Raw genomic sequence first — 20,232 nt, 5'->3', positions numbered from 1 at the left:
ATATTTAAGTTAGACTTTTGACATTGTATATTTAAATTCTACTTTTGTTATTGCCAAAAACATTTGATAACATTATGCTGAGTATGCGCCTCCTATAATAAAATGATGGATTTCAAACTTCATATTTCATGTGGATTTATTATAAGAAAACATATAGTAACGCAAATGCTTTCTTTATTGTTATCTTCTTACTAGTTGTGTATTTGTACAGTATTAATTGTTGGGCAATATTTTAGAATGCCATTTCAGTGTAAACACTTTCTTTGCTTTCTACCATATGTTATCCATGATACCTAACATACCTCTAAAAACTTTGTTGCCAAAGGCACTGTTTTCAGTTGATTATTTAGAAGTTTGGTTCTTTCACTATTGAAACCAGTGGTGAAACTCTTCTGGATGTCAGTGGGAAAAGGATTTTCCAAAAGCAATGATGAATGGTTTTAACATGTAATATACATTACTTTCACTGATGAAGTAGATTTAATTGAATAGCATTTTGTCAGATGCTGAAAATGGGTAAAGGTGGTACTTTTTGTTAACACTTGAGAAGATGTCCTGTGGTGTTCTGTTTTTGGATTGTGCAACAAATTGTGGCCCACATATAATAAAAGCCAGAAAGGTACTCTAAGCTTAGTCTTGAGCAAAAAAGGTGCAGAGAAACTGATACCACATCCCCTTTCCACCTTCAGAGTGTTAGAGTAGTTCCATTTTGTGAACAGATTTATTATTTTTTAAAAAATTCCCATTTACTCCAAAGCAGATACATGCTGCCTAAGGCATAGAACTAACTAACATTCCTAGAAGAATGTCTGCTTGTCAGCCTTGGGAGACTGGATCGCTGAATTCAGTTCTGTTTTATCATAGCAATCCTGGTGTACAATGATTACTCATAAACACTCCTTCAGATTAATTGCATTGTCTCAAGTTATAGTTTAGAAAAAGCAAACCTGATTAGTAAATCATGCGCTTTCATCTTTGGTGACAGCAGTCTCCAGTACCTCTGATAAATTTCTTTAAAAAAAATATGAAGTTTCTAAGCATAGTGTTTCAATAAACCAGTTTTTCTAAATAAATTAGTTGGATAAAGATTGCCATGAGTGGCTGTTACTGAAATCCATTCACTGAGTTGAAATTCATTGGAATGAATTTCCACTGGTGGTATTGACTTTAATGAGAGCAAGATTGCATCTTTTTAATGGTACTCATTTTATATTAATAAGTAATTGTGCAATATGTGTTGCAGTATACTTAAGTATGTACTTTAATGTTGAAAATCACATTATGCTTTTTAATCCCCAAATACCGTGTGATGGGATGTTAAGGGCCCAAGGATGTCAAAGGATAGAGAATTGTATCTGTGTAGTAGGTAGATTGAACTAGTAGATCAGTGTATTCTCAAGATAGGAAGGCCATACAGGAAGCTTTTATATAGCTACTGATTACAGATACCTATATCCTTGATTTTCTCTCTCCCTTTTTTCCTGCAGGGCCAAGGCTTTTCGTGGAAAAAAGGTCCATGGAGAATATGACATAAAGGTTGAACAGGTAACTAAATTACTTAATCTGAGTGTTATTTTTATATTTGTTTATTTATACAAACACATGTATATGTATAAACACACACCTCCCTGAAGATATTTAAAAAATGTGTAGATGTGGTGCGTAGGGACATGGTTTAGCGGTGAACTTGGTAGTGTTAGGTTAATGGTTGGATGTGATGATCTTAAGGGTCTTTTCCAACCTAAAGTGTCCTATGATCCTGTATGCAGATATGTGTAGGTAGATACATAAGCCCTTGTACTTCAATAAAACCTCACAAGTTAAGTAGATGTGCTAGTTTTGGCTGGGATAGAGTTAATTTCTTCTTAGTAGCTGGTATGGGGCTGTGTTTCGGATTTGTGCTGAAAACAGTGTTAATTCAGGGATGATTTAGTTACTGCTGAGCAGTGCTTACACACAGCCGAGGTCTTTGCTGCTTCTCACGCCACGCCACCAGCGAGCAGGCTGGGGGGCACATGAAGCTGGGGGGGGGGGGGGGGGGGCACAGGCAGGACAGCTGACCCCAACTGACCCAAGGGACATTCCATACCATAGGACATCGTGCTCAGCATATAAAGCTGGGGGAGGAAGGGGGGATGTTTGGGGTGATGGCATTTGTCTTCCCAAGTCACCGTTACGTGTGGCGGAGCCCTGTTTTCCTGGAGGTGGCTGCACACCTGCCTGCCCGTGGAAGTGTTGAATGCATTCCTTGATTTGCTTTGCTTATGTGTGGCTTTTGCTTTACTGATTAGACTGCCTTGATCTTCACCCGTGAGTTTTCTCACTTTTAGCCTTCTGATCCTCTCCCCCATCCCACTGCAGGGCAGTGAGCGAGCGGCTGTGCGGGGCTGAGCTGCCAGCTGGGGTTACACCATGGCAGTCCTTTTTGGTGCCCAGTCAGCTCTTTTTCAAGATTCCGACCATAATTTGCACATTAAAAAGATGTCATATTCCCAAGTTGTTGCTTAGAGACTGAATTTCCCAGACACTCCACGAATTACATGATGCATTATTTTTTTTATCACTAAGTCCTTCACTTAAGAATATACATACACTTTGGTTGCAGTGCTAGCGTGTGGATTTTTTTAAAAAAGCACTGAATAAATATGGAGATATAATTCAGGGTCCATTAGAATTTTGGCTATTTTATTTGAGATAGATATCTGAGACCAGGGAATTAAATGTCTTTTTACCGCTTTTCAATCTTGAATTCTACAAGTAGATGCTACTGTAAGAGGCTTCGGTACTTTAAACTGAATTGTTTTGTCACTGGAATTTCAAAGAGTGAGGGAAAATTATCACTAGCTGTGTGGATTCAGCTTATCTAAATTCACTGTGATAGTACAGCATCTAGCTTTGCTCCATTCTTTACACCATTGAATATCTGCTGATGTTCTTGGCTTTGAAACATGGAAAGCGTTGCCAGGGATCTTCAAGGGCATTGAGGGAGAGACAGGAAAAAGAAGACATGCTGTTTTGTCCCCAAATACCATTCACACCTAGATCAGACCATGCCATTGACATCACGTGCACTGTCTATTTAATACTAACAAAAGCTCTGTGTAAGCCTAGAATTTCCTTCATATGGTCTCTTCTAGGACCAGAACCACCTTTAATCAGTAAGAAATTGAAAGTTTCTAAACCCTATTAATCACTTTGTAAAACGTTAGCACTGTGGCAGTCATATACAAATAGTTATTAACAACTACTTTAGTGTACTTTTGCTAATACCAGAGACCGTTATTTTAGTTTTACACTACTTACAGCAACCTATCTTAATGCACAATGTTTTCCACTGTGTGCTAAGCTTTTGAACTACAAAACCTACATTGTGAATCCTTGTAATTGTTTAATATGTTTTATTAATTGGGGAGATCAGTTGTCAATCTCAGATTAAATATATTTTAAATGATACTTTAATATTGTCAGCACGATACAAATATTTCAATCTCTCACCATTTGTACTGCTTTTATAATAATCTTAAAACTACCCCTTGTGTTTAGAACACTATAACACTGGTCTGAGACAGTATATAAGCGTATGGGATTTAATGAAGAGACCTCCATGCTTGAAATCAAGCACATACTTAAGCTATTGAGTTGGGAGGGTGGTTAGAGTAGGCAACACTTGCCTTAACTGAACACTGAATTCTGAAAGCCTTACACAGATTTTACTTTAGAAGACTCAGTGATACTATTTTTCAAGAGGAGACTAATGAGAATTCTGACACGCTCTATTCTGTATTAGTGTCCGGGACAGCAAAGACACTTTTATTTATGCACTAGAAGACAGTTGGCTGCATTTCAATTGTTCTGCTGTGTAATGTTATTGTAAAGTGCCTTGAGAGTCTAAGCTGATGAAAGACTGTGGATAAATGAAAAACATCCTGTCCTTTCCTTTCAAATAACTGTAGATTCAGAGTATGGAAGTGATTCCTTTTAAATACCACATTTCCAGGGTGAGAAGATACTTTGAAAAAGTTCTTTATTTGTGAATTTTGAAAGTCAATTGTTCATTAGCACCAGATCTTTTAAAGAATAAATGCTCATAAATGAAATAGGGGTAAAGTATATGAAAAGACACTAAATCCTAAAAGAAAATATTCTGTTTATCACAGTTATTTTAATGCTGCTTCTGTACTGTTTTCTTCAAAAATTTATGTAAATGTTTGTTGAGTCTGTATTAATCTCTGAAAACACCATACAAATATAATCTCTACACTTCTGTGCAGACGTGAATAAATAAATACACTTGCTACTGCCCCATAGTCCTTTTTTGGAAAAAGTTGTTTACATTTTGCTTTCTTTGTACAGAATTTATTCAAATGTGATGTGTCATAGGTGGCAAATGCTGTTGGATTTGTATCCTTTTGGTGCTCATTATATTCCAAATGTATATTATCAGAAGTTTGGATACTAACACTTAAAAGAAGGGATTTAGGAAAATAAAGGTAAAATAAACGAGACTGACTAATGCGAGTCTTCTTTTCATAGGCAGAATTTTCAGAAATCAACTTGATAGCCCATGCTGATGGCAATTATGCAGTAGATATCCAAGTATTTCGAAATGGCACTAAAGTGGTCAGGTAAGAAAAAATATATAGAATAACAGCAAAAAGCAATGAATGGCATAGTGCATGCACGGAAAAGGTAGTGAATGATTTTTTTTGTATATGTGCAATAGGGATTTTGACTGCAACGCACTTTGGTCACTGGCATGAAAAACAGGAAAAAAAGTATGTGATCAGTGCAGTACTTCCTGTTTGTGGTGGGAAGGGAATCTCTCAATGTTTTGATCATATGAAAGGTGGATTTGAGTAAGATAGGAATGAAGTCTGCTATAAAAAAAAATACATAATTGGGAGTTAGGGTTATTGGTTTGGGTTTTATCTTTGCTTCAGAAATAAAGGTGGTCTTTGTGACCTTTGTACATGCCAGAGTTTTCCAGATGAGCTGTATTTAGTCCAAAAATTGAATATTTTCTATTGAAACAGCCAAGTCATAGCACTTCTCTCAGGACAGTTACTGGAATATCACTTCTGTTTGAGAATTTCAGTTTAAAAACCTGAGATTTCCTAATAGACTGTTTTGTCCAAAAAAGATTATTCCAATTGAAGGCAGGGTAATTTTACCATTTCTTTCAGCGAGGATGTCAACAGCCTTGTAAATGTAAGGGAAGAAAACAGGGGTATGTCTGGGCAAATTGAAAGCTTAAATATTAACCGAGTTATTTCAGGAAGTCCTATATTTTATCTGGTTTATGAGAATTATAGCTATTTTGGCCAGTGCAGTTAAGTATGAGTTAAGTATAGCATAGCAGTTGTTTGACTGAACAAGTGTATTCAGAAACGTGGATCAAGCCACTAACAAACAGTGGTAGATAACTGCTTATGTTTATCTTTGTTTACTGCTTATGCTTCTCTTCAGGCAAGAGTTCAGGGAGCTAGCATACAGCATGTCTTGTATCATCATGTTTTTGCACAACATCTGTCCAAATAAAAGATTTGAAAATGTCTGCTCATTCATGTAAAAAAAATCATGAAAAAATACTTTGTGTACTTTATGCTTTAAAACTCACAACAGTTTAATCTCTTGTGTGTTCTAAAAATACTGCAGCTTAATACAACAACCACTTCTGCCAAATCCACAAGATTATTTCCTTAGAAGAGTAAGAGATTTGATATTTTTAGTAGTGGTGGTGATGGTGGTGTTTTTTCTCCAGCGATAAATTTTTGGAGCCAGGAAATCTTGATCACTACTCCTTAGTGGCTTTTCTTTGGAAAACTCTCTACAAACACCCAAAATATAGAGGCCAAGTTAGCTTTGGTATGTGTCAATACTTAATGTGATTTGGGAACCTCCAGAAAATAGCATCTACAAAGATGTATATTTGCTGTTTCTGAGAAATCTTTGTAATGCTGCTGCTTATGTTAAGAAACAGATACATCTTGTTGTGTCATCAGATAACTCTGAGATTTAGATGACAGAGGATTTTATAATATTATCAGTCTTATGGGTAGTTTAATTAACCAAATAGAACTACCTGAGGTTGATGTTTCACTCAAATCTGTGTGATACACCTGCACGTGTGTGCATGCTTTCCGGTGTGACAGGGATATTTAGACATGATACGAGAGCAGTTCTCTGTTTCTGTGATAACTTATCTGGAGATACAGAATATATTTGAAAATATTTTTGAAACATAAATATTCTGTATCTCCAGGTAAGTGCTAGTCTTTATGTTGCTTTAAGCCTGATTGGTTTGTGAAGTTTATTGCCTGAAGCTTGGAATGTGTCACTAAGGTAATATCCGTCAGCATCCCTGCATTCTTTACATGTTCAGTTGACAAGAAACCTTATTTGAAATCCAGCATTGAATTTGGGTCAGACAACAGGATGTGTGACACGTTCCTTTGTTTCGGTCTGTCTCAACTACTAAGAAAGATGGGAGAAGCTGCGGGTCCCACTGGCATCAAAGTTCATATTGGATACAGACTATGAACACATTACCAAAAAGGCATAAACACCTAAATACTCAGATGAAAATTTGAACGTGTTATTAATTTGAGGTCCCAAGTGAACTCGTATCATAGATTTGAGCAAAATATTCATTAGCAAAATCATAGAAATTTGAATGACAGCTTTTTTGATGTCTTGGTTTAGGAGGAAAAAACCATAAACAGGCATTTGCTCATTTCATTTTGTGAATGAAAATCAAACCATGAAAAATGGTATCTTATGTTACATAACGCTGAGATTTTGGATCTTACAAATGCGTGAGCCAGGATTAAAATTTTTCTCATGACCTTCTGTACACACAGTCATTCTGTCCAGCAGTCATTACAGCACTAGAACAATTATGTAAACGTATCATGTTCCTTTGAGGAGTTTTTGTAAAGCTAAAAATGGGAGTTTATCTTTATTTTTTAAAGTACCTTGCCTCAATTCTCCAACTGTTTCATTAAATTGGTATTTTAAAGGACACTTTGTGTTCTTTACTTTTATTTAAAAATGCAATGCTGTATTTGAGATGATGTGTAATTCCCTTAGCACTATTTTAAATTATAGAGGTGGTCTCTTTCTTTCACTGAGTGGTCTGCAGTTTTGATTAAGGCATCATTAGTCCTCTAAGTATTATATTCATGCTGTGCCAACAAATTGAATTTCTGTGTTTCAAACACTTGGCACACCATCCTGAAACCTAGATCACAAATTCTCGGAACTATGCTACAAGTATTTTTTTGGAAACTTGTTTAAAAACAAGCATTTCTTTAGAGTTTTAGCCATTGGTCTAGAGTGCCATTTTAATGATTTTTGACAGCAAATCAAAAGTGTTGGTTTTACCAAGTCACGCATTGCATTTGAAAGCCAACTTAAAAATCTAGCTAATATACTTTGACTACTGCATTCAGACTGGAATCTTAAACTGCTGAAGAAATTTTAACATGTTTTGGGTTTGTTTTGTTTTGCTAGAATGAGATTTCTGAATCATTTTGTAATCTTTGTAATTTTTCACTCCAGCGTACAGCTTATATTTATTCAAGGCAAGTAAACAATTACACTGATTTACTACACTAATTTAATTTACCTTGCAGTTACACTTCTTTCAGGAGGTTGACAGCTTCAAGCTAGTCAAGTTTTTTTTCCACCTATAAAATCTGAATGCAGAAAAGAGTCTGTCGACAGTGACTTGCCCCTGTACTGGTGGCTCCACCCTGTTGCATTGTGTCTTCTGTTTTCCATAACCTCCTTCAGTTACTAAATGTCAGGGTCTGAGTAAGTTGAAGATGGTGTCAGACTGTTCTCAAAGGTGCCTGGTGGTAGGAGAAGAAGCCATGGAGGTTGCAACAGAAGAAAACTTGATTAGATAGAAGAGAGAAAGAGAGGGGAAAAATGTGTAGTTTAAGTTTAGAAATTGATTTTGACAAATGTCTTGATCAGAAGTTGAATTGTGATCATCTCCAGTTACAGTATGATTCATTCTGCGAGCAATGGGGTTGCTTCATTTCTTACTGTCTTTAAAATGGTCTGCCAACAGCAGCGAAAAAACATTGTTCCCAAGAAGCTTCGGTTTCTGGCAGAGACATCAGTCTGCTTTGGTTTTGATTGTCACGGCTCAGGAACCAGTGTACACAAACTAAAGAACATACTCAGAGTGTATATACATTATTTATCTTTCAGGGGCAAACAACCTGAAAAGCCGTGATAACTTGTGTCTCCTCTTCATGGGGGCACGTTATTGACTGGATGCTGATGTTTCCTGGACAGCAATTAAGAACTGATACAGTACAGATTTTCATAAAGCCATAACTTTCTGTCTTCTAACGTTTACCTTTGTTTTGAGTGTTCATTTGGTATTTCTCTATCCACGAGCTAGACATTTTTCCCTTTTAAGATTTTGCTGTTGAAGGAAAAATAATTTAATCGTTGACTATTAGCAACCTATCTTTTTCTTGGTAGGTCATTCAGGCCTGACTTTGTCCTGGTTCGACAACATTCATTCAGTATGGCAGAAAATGAAGATTTCCGTAACTTGATCATTGGAATGCAGTATGCGGGCATCCCGAGTGTCAACTCGCTGGAATCAATCTATAACTTCTGTGACAAGCCGTGGGTGGTAAGTGTTGTACCAAAAAGTTCTTCTGGTGCAAAAGCAGTTAGTGCCTTTTTTGTTGTTGTTGTTGTTCTTTTGTTTTTTGTTTGCTTGGTTGGTTCCCCTTCGTGAATATTGAGTATCAAACTGCAAAGTTACTTAGCAGACCGGTGAAGCAATAGTGAAAGGAATAAAAAGTAAACGAACATATTTCAATCATGTTTTCAAAGAGCCAGTGTAGGTGGTGTGTAGACAGAGAGAAAAAATATTTGTAATACAAATAATGAAATAAGTGAGGAAACCAACGGAATGCTAACATACTTCCTCAAGTGAGGAAAGTGTGTTTATTCACAATTTGTCTGGGAAAAGCAAGCTGAGAATATTTTTCATATTTGTGGTTTTAAACCATGCCTGTGACATTTTTGGGGCTATGCTTTAGCAAGGAAATCTGCAGCTATTCCTTTCCTCATTTGAAAGCTCTTTTCATAATCCTTGTGCATATGGATGTGGGAGTAGTCTTTTCAGCTACACCTAGAGTCATGAGGTACAATGGAGAATCTCTGCTCCTTGCCAGTTTTAATGTAGAAGCCAATTCAGTTTTTCATTCCATGCTTTGTAGTAATACAGAGTTTGGTGATCTTTTTGGTTCATAGAGAACTAAACATTAGTAGCAACAAGTTAAAACATGGTGCTGTAAAAGTTGATTATCAATGGTGCAGTCATTGTTCTTATAATAGATTTTTTAAAAAATAATTTTAATTTAATTTTAATTTTAATTTAATTATTAAAAAAAATAGATTTCCAGTTGTCCAAGGTCTAATGAAACTTTGAAGAATACCGCTTGTTATAAATAGCCAAAGCTTCATAATTTTTTTTGTCTGATATCTGGGTAGGAAAAGAACAGTTGTCAGTATTTTTCACACTGCAGGAAATTTTAACAGTAATACTTTTTACTGTCTTGAGGATTATTTTTTCATACTTACTATGAAATCTCTCCAAAAAATTGTCAGCAGATTTGAACATATACCACTTGCAGATAATTTTATTATACTTTTATATTGCAGTAAACTACAGTGGGAAATAAATAATTGTTAGAGCATTTATAACTTCTCAGAATATATATTGTATATTGCTTAATCCATTATTTTAATACATCACATTTTCTATGCTGTGTGGCATGTCTTAATGCTTTAATTCATTGTATGCAATAAAGCTAGGCGGTTAAGCAAAAGCAGTAGCATTTATATGCAATAATGATGCAATAAAAAGTAAATTAATAATTCCTCCTCGTAATATTCTTCTGGTGGCATTAATGTCATGGCTGTTCTTCCACCAGACCAATAAAGATATCCCTTTCTTACAACTGGTCTTGTTGCACATAAAATTTCTGTGCTGATTTTTCACTCTTATAACTGGGAATAACTGGGAGCTGCAGCAATATTTACTATAACAACTGGAAAACCCAGCGAAAGCTAATGTATGGTTATGTGTGTAAAAGAATTAAGTCATGTTCCATATTTCTTGTTGTTGTTGTTCTATACAGTACACCTTAGAAACAAATAATGAAGTACTATGCTTATAAGGCCTTATTTGAATTTAGAGTTAGAATAATTTAATCTCAAATTATGGTAGAGTTTTTATAAGGTGTGACATAGCAGTTCACGATGAAATGGCTGTCTTCTGAATTGTCATATCTGTGTCTTTGGGTTTTGCAAAAATTCTCATTTTGGCTGAAATTTCTGTAGTTTGTCTCAGTTTAGATATGAATGAAATGAAAATATTTTTCAGCTGATCTTATTTTATTTGAACATAAACCTTGCAGCTTCTCATCTGACACCCAAAATATGTTTCCTTTGAAATGCTTAAATTTTGCACAGCTCCAGCAAGAGTCCATTTCACATCTCTTGGGTATTTCCTCTCAGAAACAACTATTTGAGAGAAATTTTGGTGTCAGACAAGTCATGTGCTTCAAACTAGCTTCTTTCATGTTTTAATTATCTTCTGTAGTTCCCTGAAATTAATTGAGTTGCATTATGCCCCCACTGCAATTCCATGGACAGCGAGGTTGAGTAGGCGATGTCCGTGTGTTGTCCATGCGGTCATGCTTTGCTCTGGCAGTGGCCTCAATTCTGCATTTTAACTACCTGTGACCACAAGCTAAGCCTGTAAATGTGAGAGTTCTGAATACGTGGTGGCACCTGTGCTTTAGTTGGGTCCTACTTAGCAGTGTGGACTTTCAATTTGCACATATTACAATGGCACTTTCCTGGCACACACACAAATATTTTCTGTACAAACATGAAGGGGCTTGTTTGGGCATTGAACTTGGGATATCTTGACTTTTGGTCTTTGTGACAGTGGGAAATGTAGAGACAACCATGTTCATCCCAGAGCATCACAAAATCTTTATCAGATTTAGGAAATCTAAGCTTTGCAAGAAGTCATGCAAACCTGTTTCAACCCATGCCCAGAATACTTACTCCGAGGGTAAAAATCCATTGACCCTTTGCTTCAGCCAATATCATGAATATTCAAATTATTCAACGGAATCCAGGGAGTGTTGGTTTTGCTATTATCTTCTAGTTTGTTTGGTGACACCTGACTCATGCATGCTACCCTGCCTGAGTGAAATCCCTGCTGCAAACTGCAGTCTGGATTTGGACGCCCTTGGGGGGCACTCCCCGACCTGTTGCTGCATGCCAGCATGAAGCAGAGACACCATCGATGCCCGTGCCGGGCTCCTGGATGTACTTCAGGCCAGTGAATCAAGCAATGTTCCCCACTGTTGAAATGACATGTATTTAAGCATATACCTGAACATACCAGTTCAGACAGAAACTTAGTTAAATTGTTACAGAAAAACCCCAACAAAATTATTCTGCAAGTTCGTTGATCAGAAACCAGCTCAACATTTACAGCACTGAATAAAGGTATTGAACCACCTGCCAGTCTCACCTCTCACGTACAGAACTGCGTAGTTTGCTGAAACTGAAATTGTGTGTTTGCAGTTAAGACTTTTCTTGTTTATATTTGTCTTTTTCATTGTGGCTTAAATACTAGAATACACTTTAATTCCGTTTCATGTTATTTGTCGTCTTAACATTCACATAATAAGAAAAACAGGTTTGACTTCATACAAATTGTATCTTTTCATAAAGTGTGTCTTACTGCCAGAATTTCAGAAAGTGTATTCAAGCAGTCATGAGCGCCCATGCTGGTTTTGCAGTAGTGCAAGTAAGCAAGCGTGTGCTTAGACTTACTGTCGATTAGCCCCCTTTTTTATAGCATGTAAAGGTTGCCTTTCTGGACAATTTCTTTGCTAACGTGGGTGACCTGATATTTGTATGAAAGCTATTTCTATAAAAATAGCAAGTTCAAAAGCCTTCTGAAAAATTAGAAAGCAGAACTCTAGATAATGCCATAAGTAACAATCTTTATTAATTAAGGAGAAACAGATTGACTTTCCTGCAGGTAAAATTTGAGTGGCAGAAGTGAATTGCAATTTCTATAACAGCAGAAAAAAAATAGGGTGTCCAATGGAATGGGCTTTTAAGGGATGAAAAATTAGTCATGGGAATTGATCTCATTTACATCAGGAGTAGTATAGAACTGCTAGGAGGGGAAGAAGTTGGGAGAGTTAGACTAGCTGTAAAAGGGCTACTGAATAAAACGAAAGTTAGAATCCAACATACAAGATCTTTGTTTTATAAATGACTGTTCTTCAGAGTATCAGGTCTTTCCTTTGTTTGTTGTTTGGTGGGTTTTTTTGTTTGTTTTTGGGGGTTTGTTTGTTTGTTTTTTAAGTTTCAGCTCCAGACTCACAACATCTCTTTACAGCCCTGAGGGCAGATTCACACCCCACATTAGGAAATTAAGCACCTGCCCTTAGTTTTGCAGCAGAACTCTTTTTTTTTTTTTTTTTTTTTTTACTTTTTATTTTACTTTTTTTTTTTTAAACTTTTTTTACTGTGTCTGTAGACACCCCCGGGCTTCTGTGCCTTTGCCAATAGACAGTCAGCAAATTTGTATTTGATCTGAGGTATGTTAATGAAAGATGGGGGTGCGGTAGGAAGATTGTCAGGAACATATTAAAAAAAAATTCTGAAAACAAGTCTTAAAGCTTGTGTTTTCCGGTGTCAGGACATACATAGTTACTTCAAATGTATGTCAAAAGTTCAAAGCACCATATAACCCTTTGAAAAGTTAGGATGCTAGCAACCATGGCAAAGAAAATATTGAAATGAATGTGTGTGGTGAGATGTTTGCATACTGAAATATGTTAATGATTTGGGTTTATTACAGTACTGCTGTTATTTCAGTTCTGTGATAACACTTACCACCTACCTCATGAAAAATTAATGATCCTGGCTGGTGAGATGGATTTCATTTAAATGCTAGTAAGAATGTCAGAAAGCTACTTACCTAGGGGGAAAGTATGGGTTTTATAAATAAAGACTAAGTTCTTTATTGCTGAGTGCACGCAGAGCTGTGGAGGAACTGTTTTAAGGTTCACGCTTTTGTGTGTGACTTACCCTGTTACCAGGTTTAATTCAGTTACATCGAGTTAAGGTGAGGTAAAAAGATATACTTCCCACATTGGATTCATGTTCCATCTTACAGTTTTACTCAGGTAATGGTGTACAGGACCTGTGTAAATCTGTAAAGCATTTATGGAAGTTTTATAACAGTAAAAAGAGCATAATTAATTACTCAAGGCTATCATTTGATATTATTTAAAATCACAATCTAGATATTTTATTATCTTTGTTTTCCTTTAGAAAATGTCATTCAAGAAATGAGACATTCCTTAACTGAGGCTTAGGAGATTGTATGTGATCTTTCCAATAGTACCTGATGTACGTAATTGTGATGTAATTACCCGATGTAAGTGATTGTGGAGGCTGGAAGTAACTGGAAAATGTGATGACAATGGCAGTGCTTGCAGTAATAGGTAAAAATCATGCTCACGATTCAGATTGGGAAAATAATATTTTTTAAAAAACATGATTTTGCAGTGTATTGGATTGAATTTAAAAAAAATTCTTGTCTGCATGCATCCTTTTGCATACTGCCTATTAAGATTTTAGTGAAATTTACATGCTTAAGTGTTTACATCAGTTGAACCCTGTTCTTAATTTTGTTTCCTTTTGCAGTCAGTGGTGCTAGGGGTGCAGTCTTGGAATACCACAGGTTATTAGCTTTTCACCCCGACTGTGTATAGCAGATTGCTAATAAGTGGATTTCTGCAGTGAGGTAGAGTTAATTGGACTGTACTAAACGTGCAGACTGACTTGTCGGGGACCGCAAGGTACAATGTCCATGACTGCCGTAGATAGAACACCTAATTTCAGTTAAACCTGACTGTGACATGCTAATTACATGCACTATAGTATCTGGATTGCTACTTCTAGATTCACATAGTGATAAGCATTTCAGCACTGCAGAGATTACAGAATTGCTGCAGTTGTATAGACCAAGTATATATGACTGAAGAGAAAGAAAATTCTCCTGAGATCAGTCCAGTTCCATGGTGGCAGTTCTGGTTCCTTTGCTGCAGAGGGAAAACACAGCAGCACCTGTAGCTGGCTGCAGATCTGCTCTCTTGTTAGAGTTCCTTGAGAGGCTACGTGGCAGTGATTGGTATAAAAGGCTTCAAGGATCTGCTGATATGTTAATTACACATTTACCCTGGTGAAGGAGACAGCACAACCTACAACGTGATAATGGGCCTACAAAAAACATTTGTGAGTGCTGTGACCTTAATTAGCTGTTGCCATGCTGGTGGAAGAGTCTGTATTTAGCGGGAAATGCTGACTTGATGTAGTCATGGAGGGGATGTGGAAGCCCACTGTAGTGTGTGAAGGTACCCCATAGCTGTAACCGCTCGCAAAGAGCCGTCTGTCACGGCGCGGGTGAGCTGGGTGCTGAGCCGCTTGGCCTCCAGTGACGGAGACGCTGCTGGCGTAGTGACAACCTGCTGCATCGGTTCAGTGATGCGGGGGGTAAAGGGGGGAAAAAAATAGGAACTGTTTTCTGGTCAAGAGCTGGCAGAGTGGAATTAAGACCCAGAAGGCAGAGATATCTGTGTTATTTTAAAGAAAGCTGAAAGATCCTGGCATTTTTTACAAGGCGCTCCAGGTATAAACCCATCTTGTACTGAAACATCTTTAAAAGACCGCTGGGGCTTTGTCTCCTTCGTTGTACAAATTTATTGTTACGAATTATAAATGTAAGCGAAGTGCCATAGAACACTTTTTTATGCTAAAATTTATTTCCTTGCTCATCTGCAATCGTTCTGAGGGAAGGCTGGTTGTGGCTTTTCCTTTTGTCAAATTTGGTAGTATTGTAAATTTTGCCGTTCTTGTTTGTTTCTTTTCCTACAGTTTGTAAGCAGACAGCCAAATACTTTTTTGCAAGTTTCCTGGCATTTTCCTTTTTTGCTCCTTCTGCCAAGCTTACATAATTCTATGCCTTCATGTGTTGTGTTTGGCTTTGCATGTCTTTTGCAGTTGATTTTCTACTTATCTGTCTTCATCTTTCTACTCTGATTCAACACTTCATTTCTCTATTCTTACCTTGCTTTCTTTGAAAGGTCTGTTTCAACTGCCCTTTGTTGCTTTCTGGTGGTGTTCTGGTACTCTTCCCCACCTTGTTTTCTCCTCCTTCATGTGCTGCTGTCTGAAGTTGCACTTTTGTGCTTTTCCCCCCTTCAAGCTACACTTTAATAGTCTTGAGCAATAGACTGAGGCACTGGCAGGAAACTTGTAGGCACTCTGCAGGGAGGAGCATATAAAACACGGGCTCTGTTCATTCCAGCTTCCTGTTGACTCAAATTATTGAAGCTGTGCTAATGGGCAGACACAACCACACAGATGACTTTCAACATCGTGTCAAAGTATCTTCTGGAGAATGAATAACAAATAAAATGAACGTGTGCAAGCAAAGTATTTTCAAAAATCTATTTACTGGAAAGCGATGGCACTCCATGCTCTTCCCATGCTATTCCATGTCAGGTTTAGAGAAGAAAATTATAAACTTCTTACCGAATGTTTATTGCGCTATAAGAAAATTCTGTGCTCAATACTGAAAATAAGATTTGTACAGTAATGCTGAACAATGGCCTAGAATGTGGCTGGTTATTGCACTTGCCTGTATGCCAGAGGGGATCTTATGCATTCCTTAGCCTTGACCTTCAATACCTGCAATGTGGCTTCAACTCAGATAACGAAGGTGTTTAGGGACCTTCAAATTTAATGTCTGTTAACATTACAAATGTTAGAAATGGTAAGACCTGTATTTTAGTCAGTGGCTGTTTTCAGATATTTTGTTAGGTGAAACCTGGAGCCAGCATTGAACTTTCTTGTTGTTTGAACCATTCTGAGACAAGATTGATCTACTTGATAGACAAAGACAGGGACACTGGGCAGCCAGAGCCCACCCAAAGAGGTGGTTCAGTGGCTTTTTCCTACCCTTGCACTTCAGAAAGCTACTGTAGCAAGAGCAGTTCCTTCTTTGACTTCAGCACGGGAAACCAGGTGCTGCCTGTCTCTTTCTCAGGCAGTGCAGAGCTGCTCTCATAGGCACTGGGCACAATGGCATGGGTGGTAAAGGTGGAACAGCTCCATGTGATAATGCCTGGCGAGCTCCGTAATGAATTCCATGACTCTATTTGCAGATATCTACGTGAATGGTAGAGGTGTTTCTAAAACCAGTTTTGTGGCTTTCATTCATATGAAGGATCATAGTGAACGCAGAGGTCTGTGTGTCTATAGGGCAGCCAGAGAACGAATTGTCCACATGTGCTGCTCTTCCAGCACTGGTCAGAGGAGAACGTTAAGCATTAAAACCCTGTAGTTTAATTCTCTGACAGCCAGTGAAGGTTTTGGCCTCTTCGCTCAGCCTGCCAGTTAAAGCAAAACATGTTGATGGATTTGTAGTGCGAAAGCTGAAAGTAAATTCACAAAACTGTGTCGGAAGGAAGGTGAAAGCATTTTAAGCTTTTTGGTCAAATGCAATTTACCAGCAAGCTTGAATGTTAAATTGGAGAAAAGTTCATGAAAAATTATTAATTTAAATGCATAACAAAGAAATCTAAATACAATAAGCCTAGCAGTGTGTTTTCCTGTTTGCGCCTCTGCACAGTGCTATTTTGAGCTTAATATTTTTTGAAATAGAAAGGGAATATTACAGTGTTGATTAATGATTTTGCTTTCCTAAAGTGTATAAGCTCACTGGAAACTCCTTCAAAAAAGCAGAGACCCTTAAATGAATATACCTTGGCATCATGATGATTTGTTTTCTGTACCATACAGCAATTCTTAGGGCTCTGTATTCATCAGTCTTTGCTTGAACTATGAAGTATGTTATATATAAAGTGAGTATACATACCTATTTTGCACTGACTAGTGTTTGCTGCCATGAGGCTAATTCAGTGTAAAAGTAGAATCACATTTGTTTTACTGCATTCTTGAATTTTGTGGTAGGTTGTTGCTGCTTTGCCCTGTTCTTCTCTGCACTAAACAGCAGTGGTGGGAACTCTTGACATCCATGACAGACTTTCATTGCATTGAACTTTTCTAGTGGCAGAAAACTGAAACATACTTTAAAACATTTCTGAACTTCTACTGACAGAAACTATATTCAAATAAAGGCTGTAAGATTAATCTGAAAACCAGGACTGTAAAGCTGCGGTTTATATCCTTTGCGTTATCTGATGTTCCTGCTACAGTATTAAATTCAAAAACTCTATTCTGTGCTTGCTTAAGGCAAATATCCATAACTGAAGGCCAGATTATGAAAATTAAGTTTGATTTCTTGAGCAATATCAGTATTTAATTAAAAAGGAAACTTGTATGTTATATTCCCCATTAAAGTTCCTTAGAAGATAGATTTTGGCTAGAAAAAAATTAGGTAGAGATTATTTCTGCTTCTTTTATATACAGCCACGGTGACTCAGGGATGAGGAGAATCAGGGGGCTGGACTCACCCTCCTGAAGCAATTCGTCACCTATCCAGGAAAATCCCTCCCACTGTGCTGGCTCTCCCACCGCAATCCCTGCTCTCCCTCTACACAAGTATTGTTCTCCCACATGATTTTCAAACCTCCCACCAGTGCTGCTGTTGCTGTCTGATTTCCTTGCCATCATTCCTTCATGTTTAGGTTCTATCCTTAGCTCCAGTTCACATCTGAAATGGATGCCAGGTGTCTTTGTTTCTTCTATGAGGCGTAGTAACTAGCACACCTGTTCTGTGAAGTATCTTCTTTTGTTTATAGTTCCATTTAAAATGCTGTAAAATATCGCACTCTTTGGATGCTGGCCACCTTGGAGAAGTCCTCTGACTTTCTGTGCTGGGCTTAAAGGAGAGCATGTTGGCAGGTCTTGTATGAGGAGTGGCATCCTACCTTTGGTCTTTGCCAGCAGCCAATTTGAGAAAAAGTTTTCAAAATTGCCTTGTCTGGTTGAAATGCGGGAAGGATCTCGGGACAGAAAAGTCCATATAGGTAAGAAGCCCAGTCTGACTGAGTTTGAATTCTGTGCACAAAGTTGTAGCAGCACATGATTGCATCTATGTACAAATTAAGAGAAATTAAAAAAAAAAAAAAAGTATATCTTTAGCTTTAAAATGGGATTTAATACTTCAGTGGTTAAGTACATCAGTAATGCTTTTTTGCCTGGAGATAACTTCATACAGACACATCTGAACACCTGCACAAAATTACATGAACTACAAGAGTTTTTACCAATGAATATGGGAGGGCTATATCTGCAAAAACACAGTTTGCATTAAAAGATTTCTTCCTCTACTGTGATGTTCTCTTGAATTCAGTATTTTTATAAAAACTTACTATTTTATCTGGAAAGTCTCAGGATCTTAGTATCTCTAAAAAAAGCCCCACAGAACAGTAAAATCTCTTTTTATTGTAGTGAGCCCCAATCCCTTTTGAGAAGTGCTTAAGCAAATGCCCAAGTCCCATTAAAATAAACAGGTGCACAAATGTTTCCTTTAACAGGACACTGAACTCTGTGTTCCCATAATAGTGGAAAAAACTACATTCTCATTGTTGCCAAGTGCACCCAAGAAGAGTCCTCAAAGCTTTTATTTGAATGACTCAGATCCATAACCTTCTCTTTTCCTTCTGTAAATTTTCATTCTGAAATAAAAACTTCCAGAAGGCCTATTGCTCTAGGCCTCATGGTTCTAATTTTTGCTAATTCTAACAGATATGTCTTGATCTGTTTTCTACCTTTTATGCTCATGGGCTACTTTTCCTTCATTTTAATCTGCATGTGTTCCTTAAATCTCACTTTCCTCACTGTTTACACATTTTGTCACTGTCTCTTTCAGTAGCCAAGGTGTTTCTCATTGCCAGATGCCTCTCTACCCAACTCTGCTAGCCGAGACAAAACAAAAATATCTCTGTCTTTGATCCTCTTCTAGTTGTTTGTTGGTTTGTGGTTTTTTTTAAATCCTGCTTTTATAACTGTTGTAGAAAACGTCTTGTTTTTTCCTCTCATGGATGCACTCTGGTATCCGTGAGAACTCTGCATGTGGTTCTTCCAAGGGCATGAGGTTTTTATTTAAGACTTTTTTTTTTTCATTATGTAGAAGTTCTTAATAATTTGTATGTCTTATCAGATGTAATTCCGATGTGAAAAGTGTTCCAGCAGTTAATTACAGCGGTGATTAGCAACTGGAGCGAAGTGCCTCTCAGAGGCGGTGCAGGCTGCAGTACTCATGCTGCAGGAGAGGTGCAGTAGCCAAATAAATGCCGTTGGATATTCTGGATAACATGGAGCAGACAACTCAAATAGTTCTTGGAAGCACAGCACAATCCACACAGGCTTTCAGTAGCTTCATCTCAGTAGATGCAGACAAGCACCTCAGAGGGTGAGGAGGGAGCTGGAGATAAAGAAGGTGAGGAAATATCAGCTGCAGTCAGAGGTGGCAGGGAGAGATGCTGCTGGTCCCAGAGTGATGGGTCAAGCAGCAGGATGCAAATGAAAAATGCACTGGGGGAGAGCAGCTCAGCTTGGCGAGGCAGAGCTCATCACCATGTGCTAGTGTGAGGCTGGGCCACAGAAGGGTTAGGAAACAACTCATCTTTGTTCTGAAACTGCCATTTGAATTATGATGCAGGGTCCATATAAGTTATCTTTCCATTGTAATCCAACTGTGTTGTATTTGGCTTTGCATCGTAATCATGGAAAACTACTGGAGGAACATCAAGTTCTTTTGTCAGTTCCCATCTTTTCTATATTCTGTTAATGTGCCCAGACTGATTTGTAGGCGATGTGTCATTGTTCAGTTGCCATGTCAAGCTTTGAATTGACTTTGAAAGTTTGAATACTTTCATTAAGTTGTCTGTCAGCTCCTGCTGACAGAAAGAAGTACGTAAGCTACAGTCAGTGGTCTGTTCCCCTTGATTCTCATATTAGGTATTAAATAGTAATTCAAATGAGTATGTACTCAGCCTTCTGGAAAAGTATTTAATGTTTACTAAAGCATAATAGAACAAATGTAGGCCAATCGCAACAAAACAGCGCATGAAGAGCATAAAAAGAGTAACAGAGAAACTTCCCAGGTAACGGTATTTTAAG

At 37.5% G+C, this 20,232-nt stretch overlaps 1 protein-coding gene across 1 annotated transcript in view; it reads left to right on the top strand.

The window, feature by feature from the left end:
- Positions 1–20,232, top strand: part of SYN2 (synapsin II) — a 198,970-nt gene that overhangs the window by 80,043 nt on the left and 98,695 nt on the right. Inside the window, exons 2-4 of the mRNA XM_040591760.1 lie at positions 1,488–1,545; positions 4,534–4,625; positions 8,500–8,656. Coding sequence (XP_040447694.1) covers positions 1,488–1,545; positions 4,534–4,625; positions 8,500–8,656 — 307 coding nt within the window. The remainder of the gene's footprint in view (positions 1–1,487; positions 1,546–4,533; positions 4,626–8,499; positions 8,657–20,232) is intronic.

This window comes from Falco naumanni, chromosome 4 (assembly GCF_017639655.2).
Source record: "Falco naumanni isolate bFalNau1 chromosome 4, bFalNau1.pat, whole genome shotgun sequence".
Taxonomy (NCBI): Eukaryota; Metazoa; Chordata; class Aves; order Falconiformes; family Falconidae; genus Falco; species Falco naumanni.
This window is presented reverse-complemented; position numbering and strand designations above follow the sequence as displayed.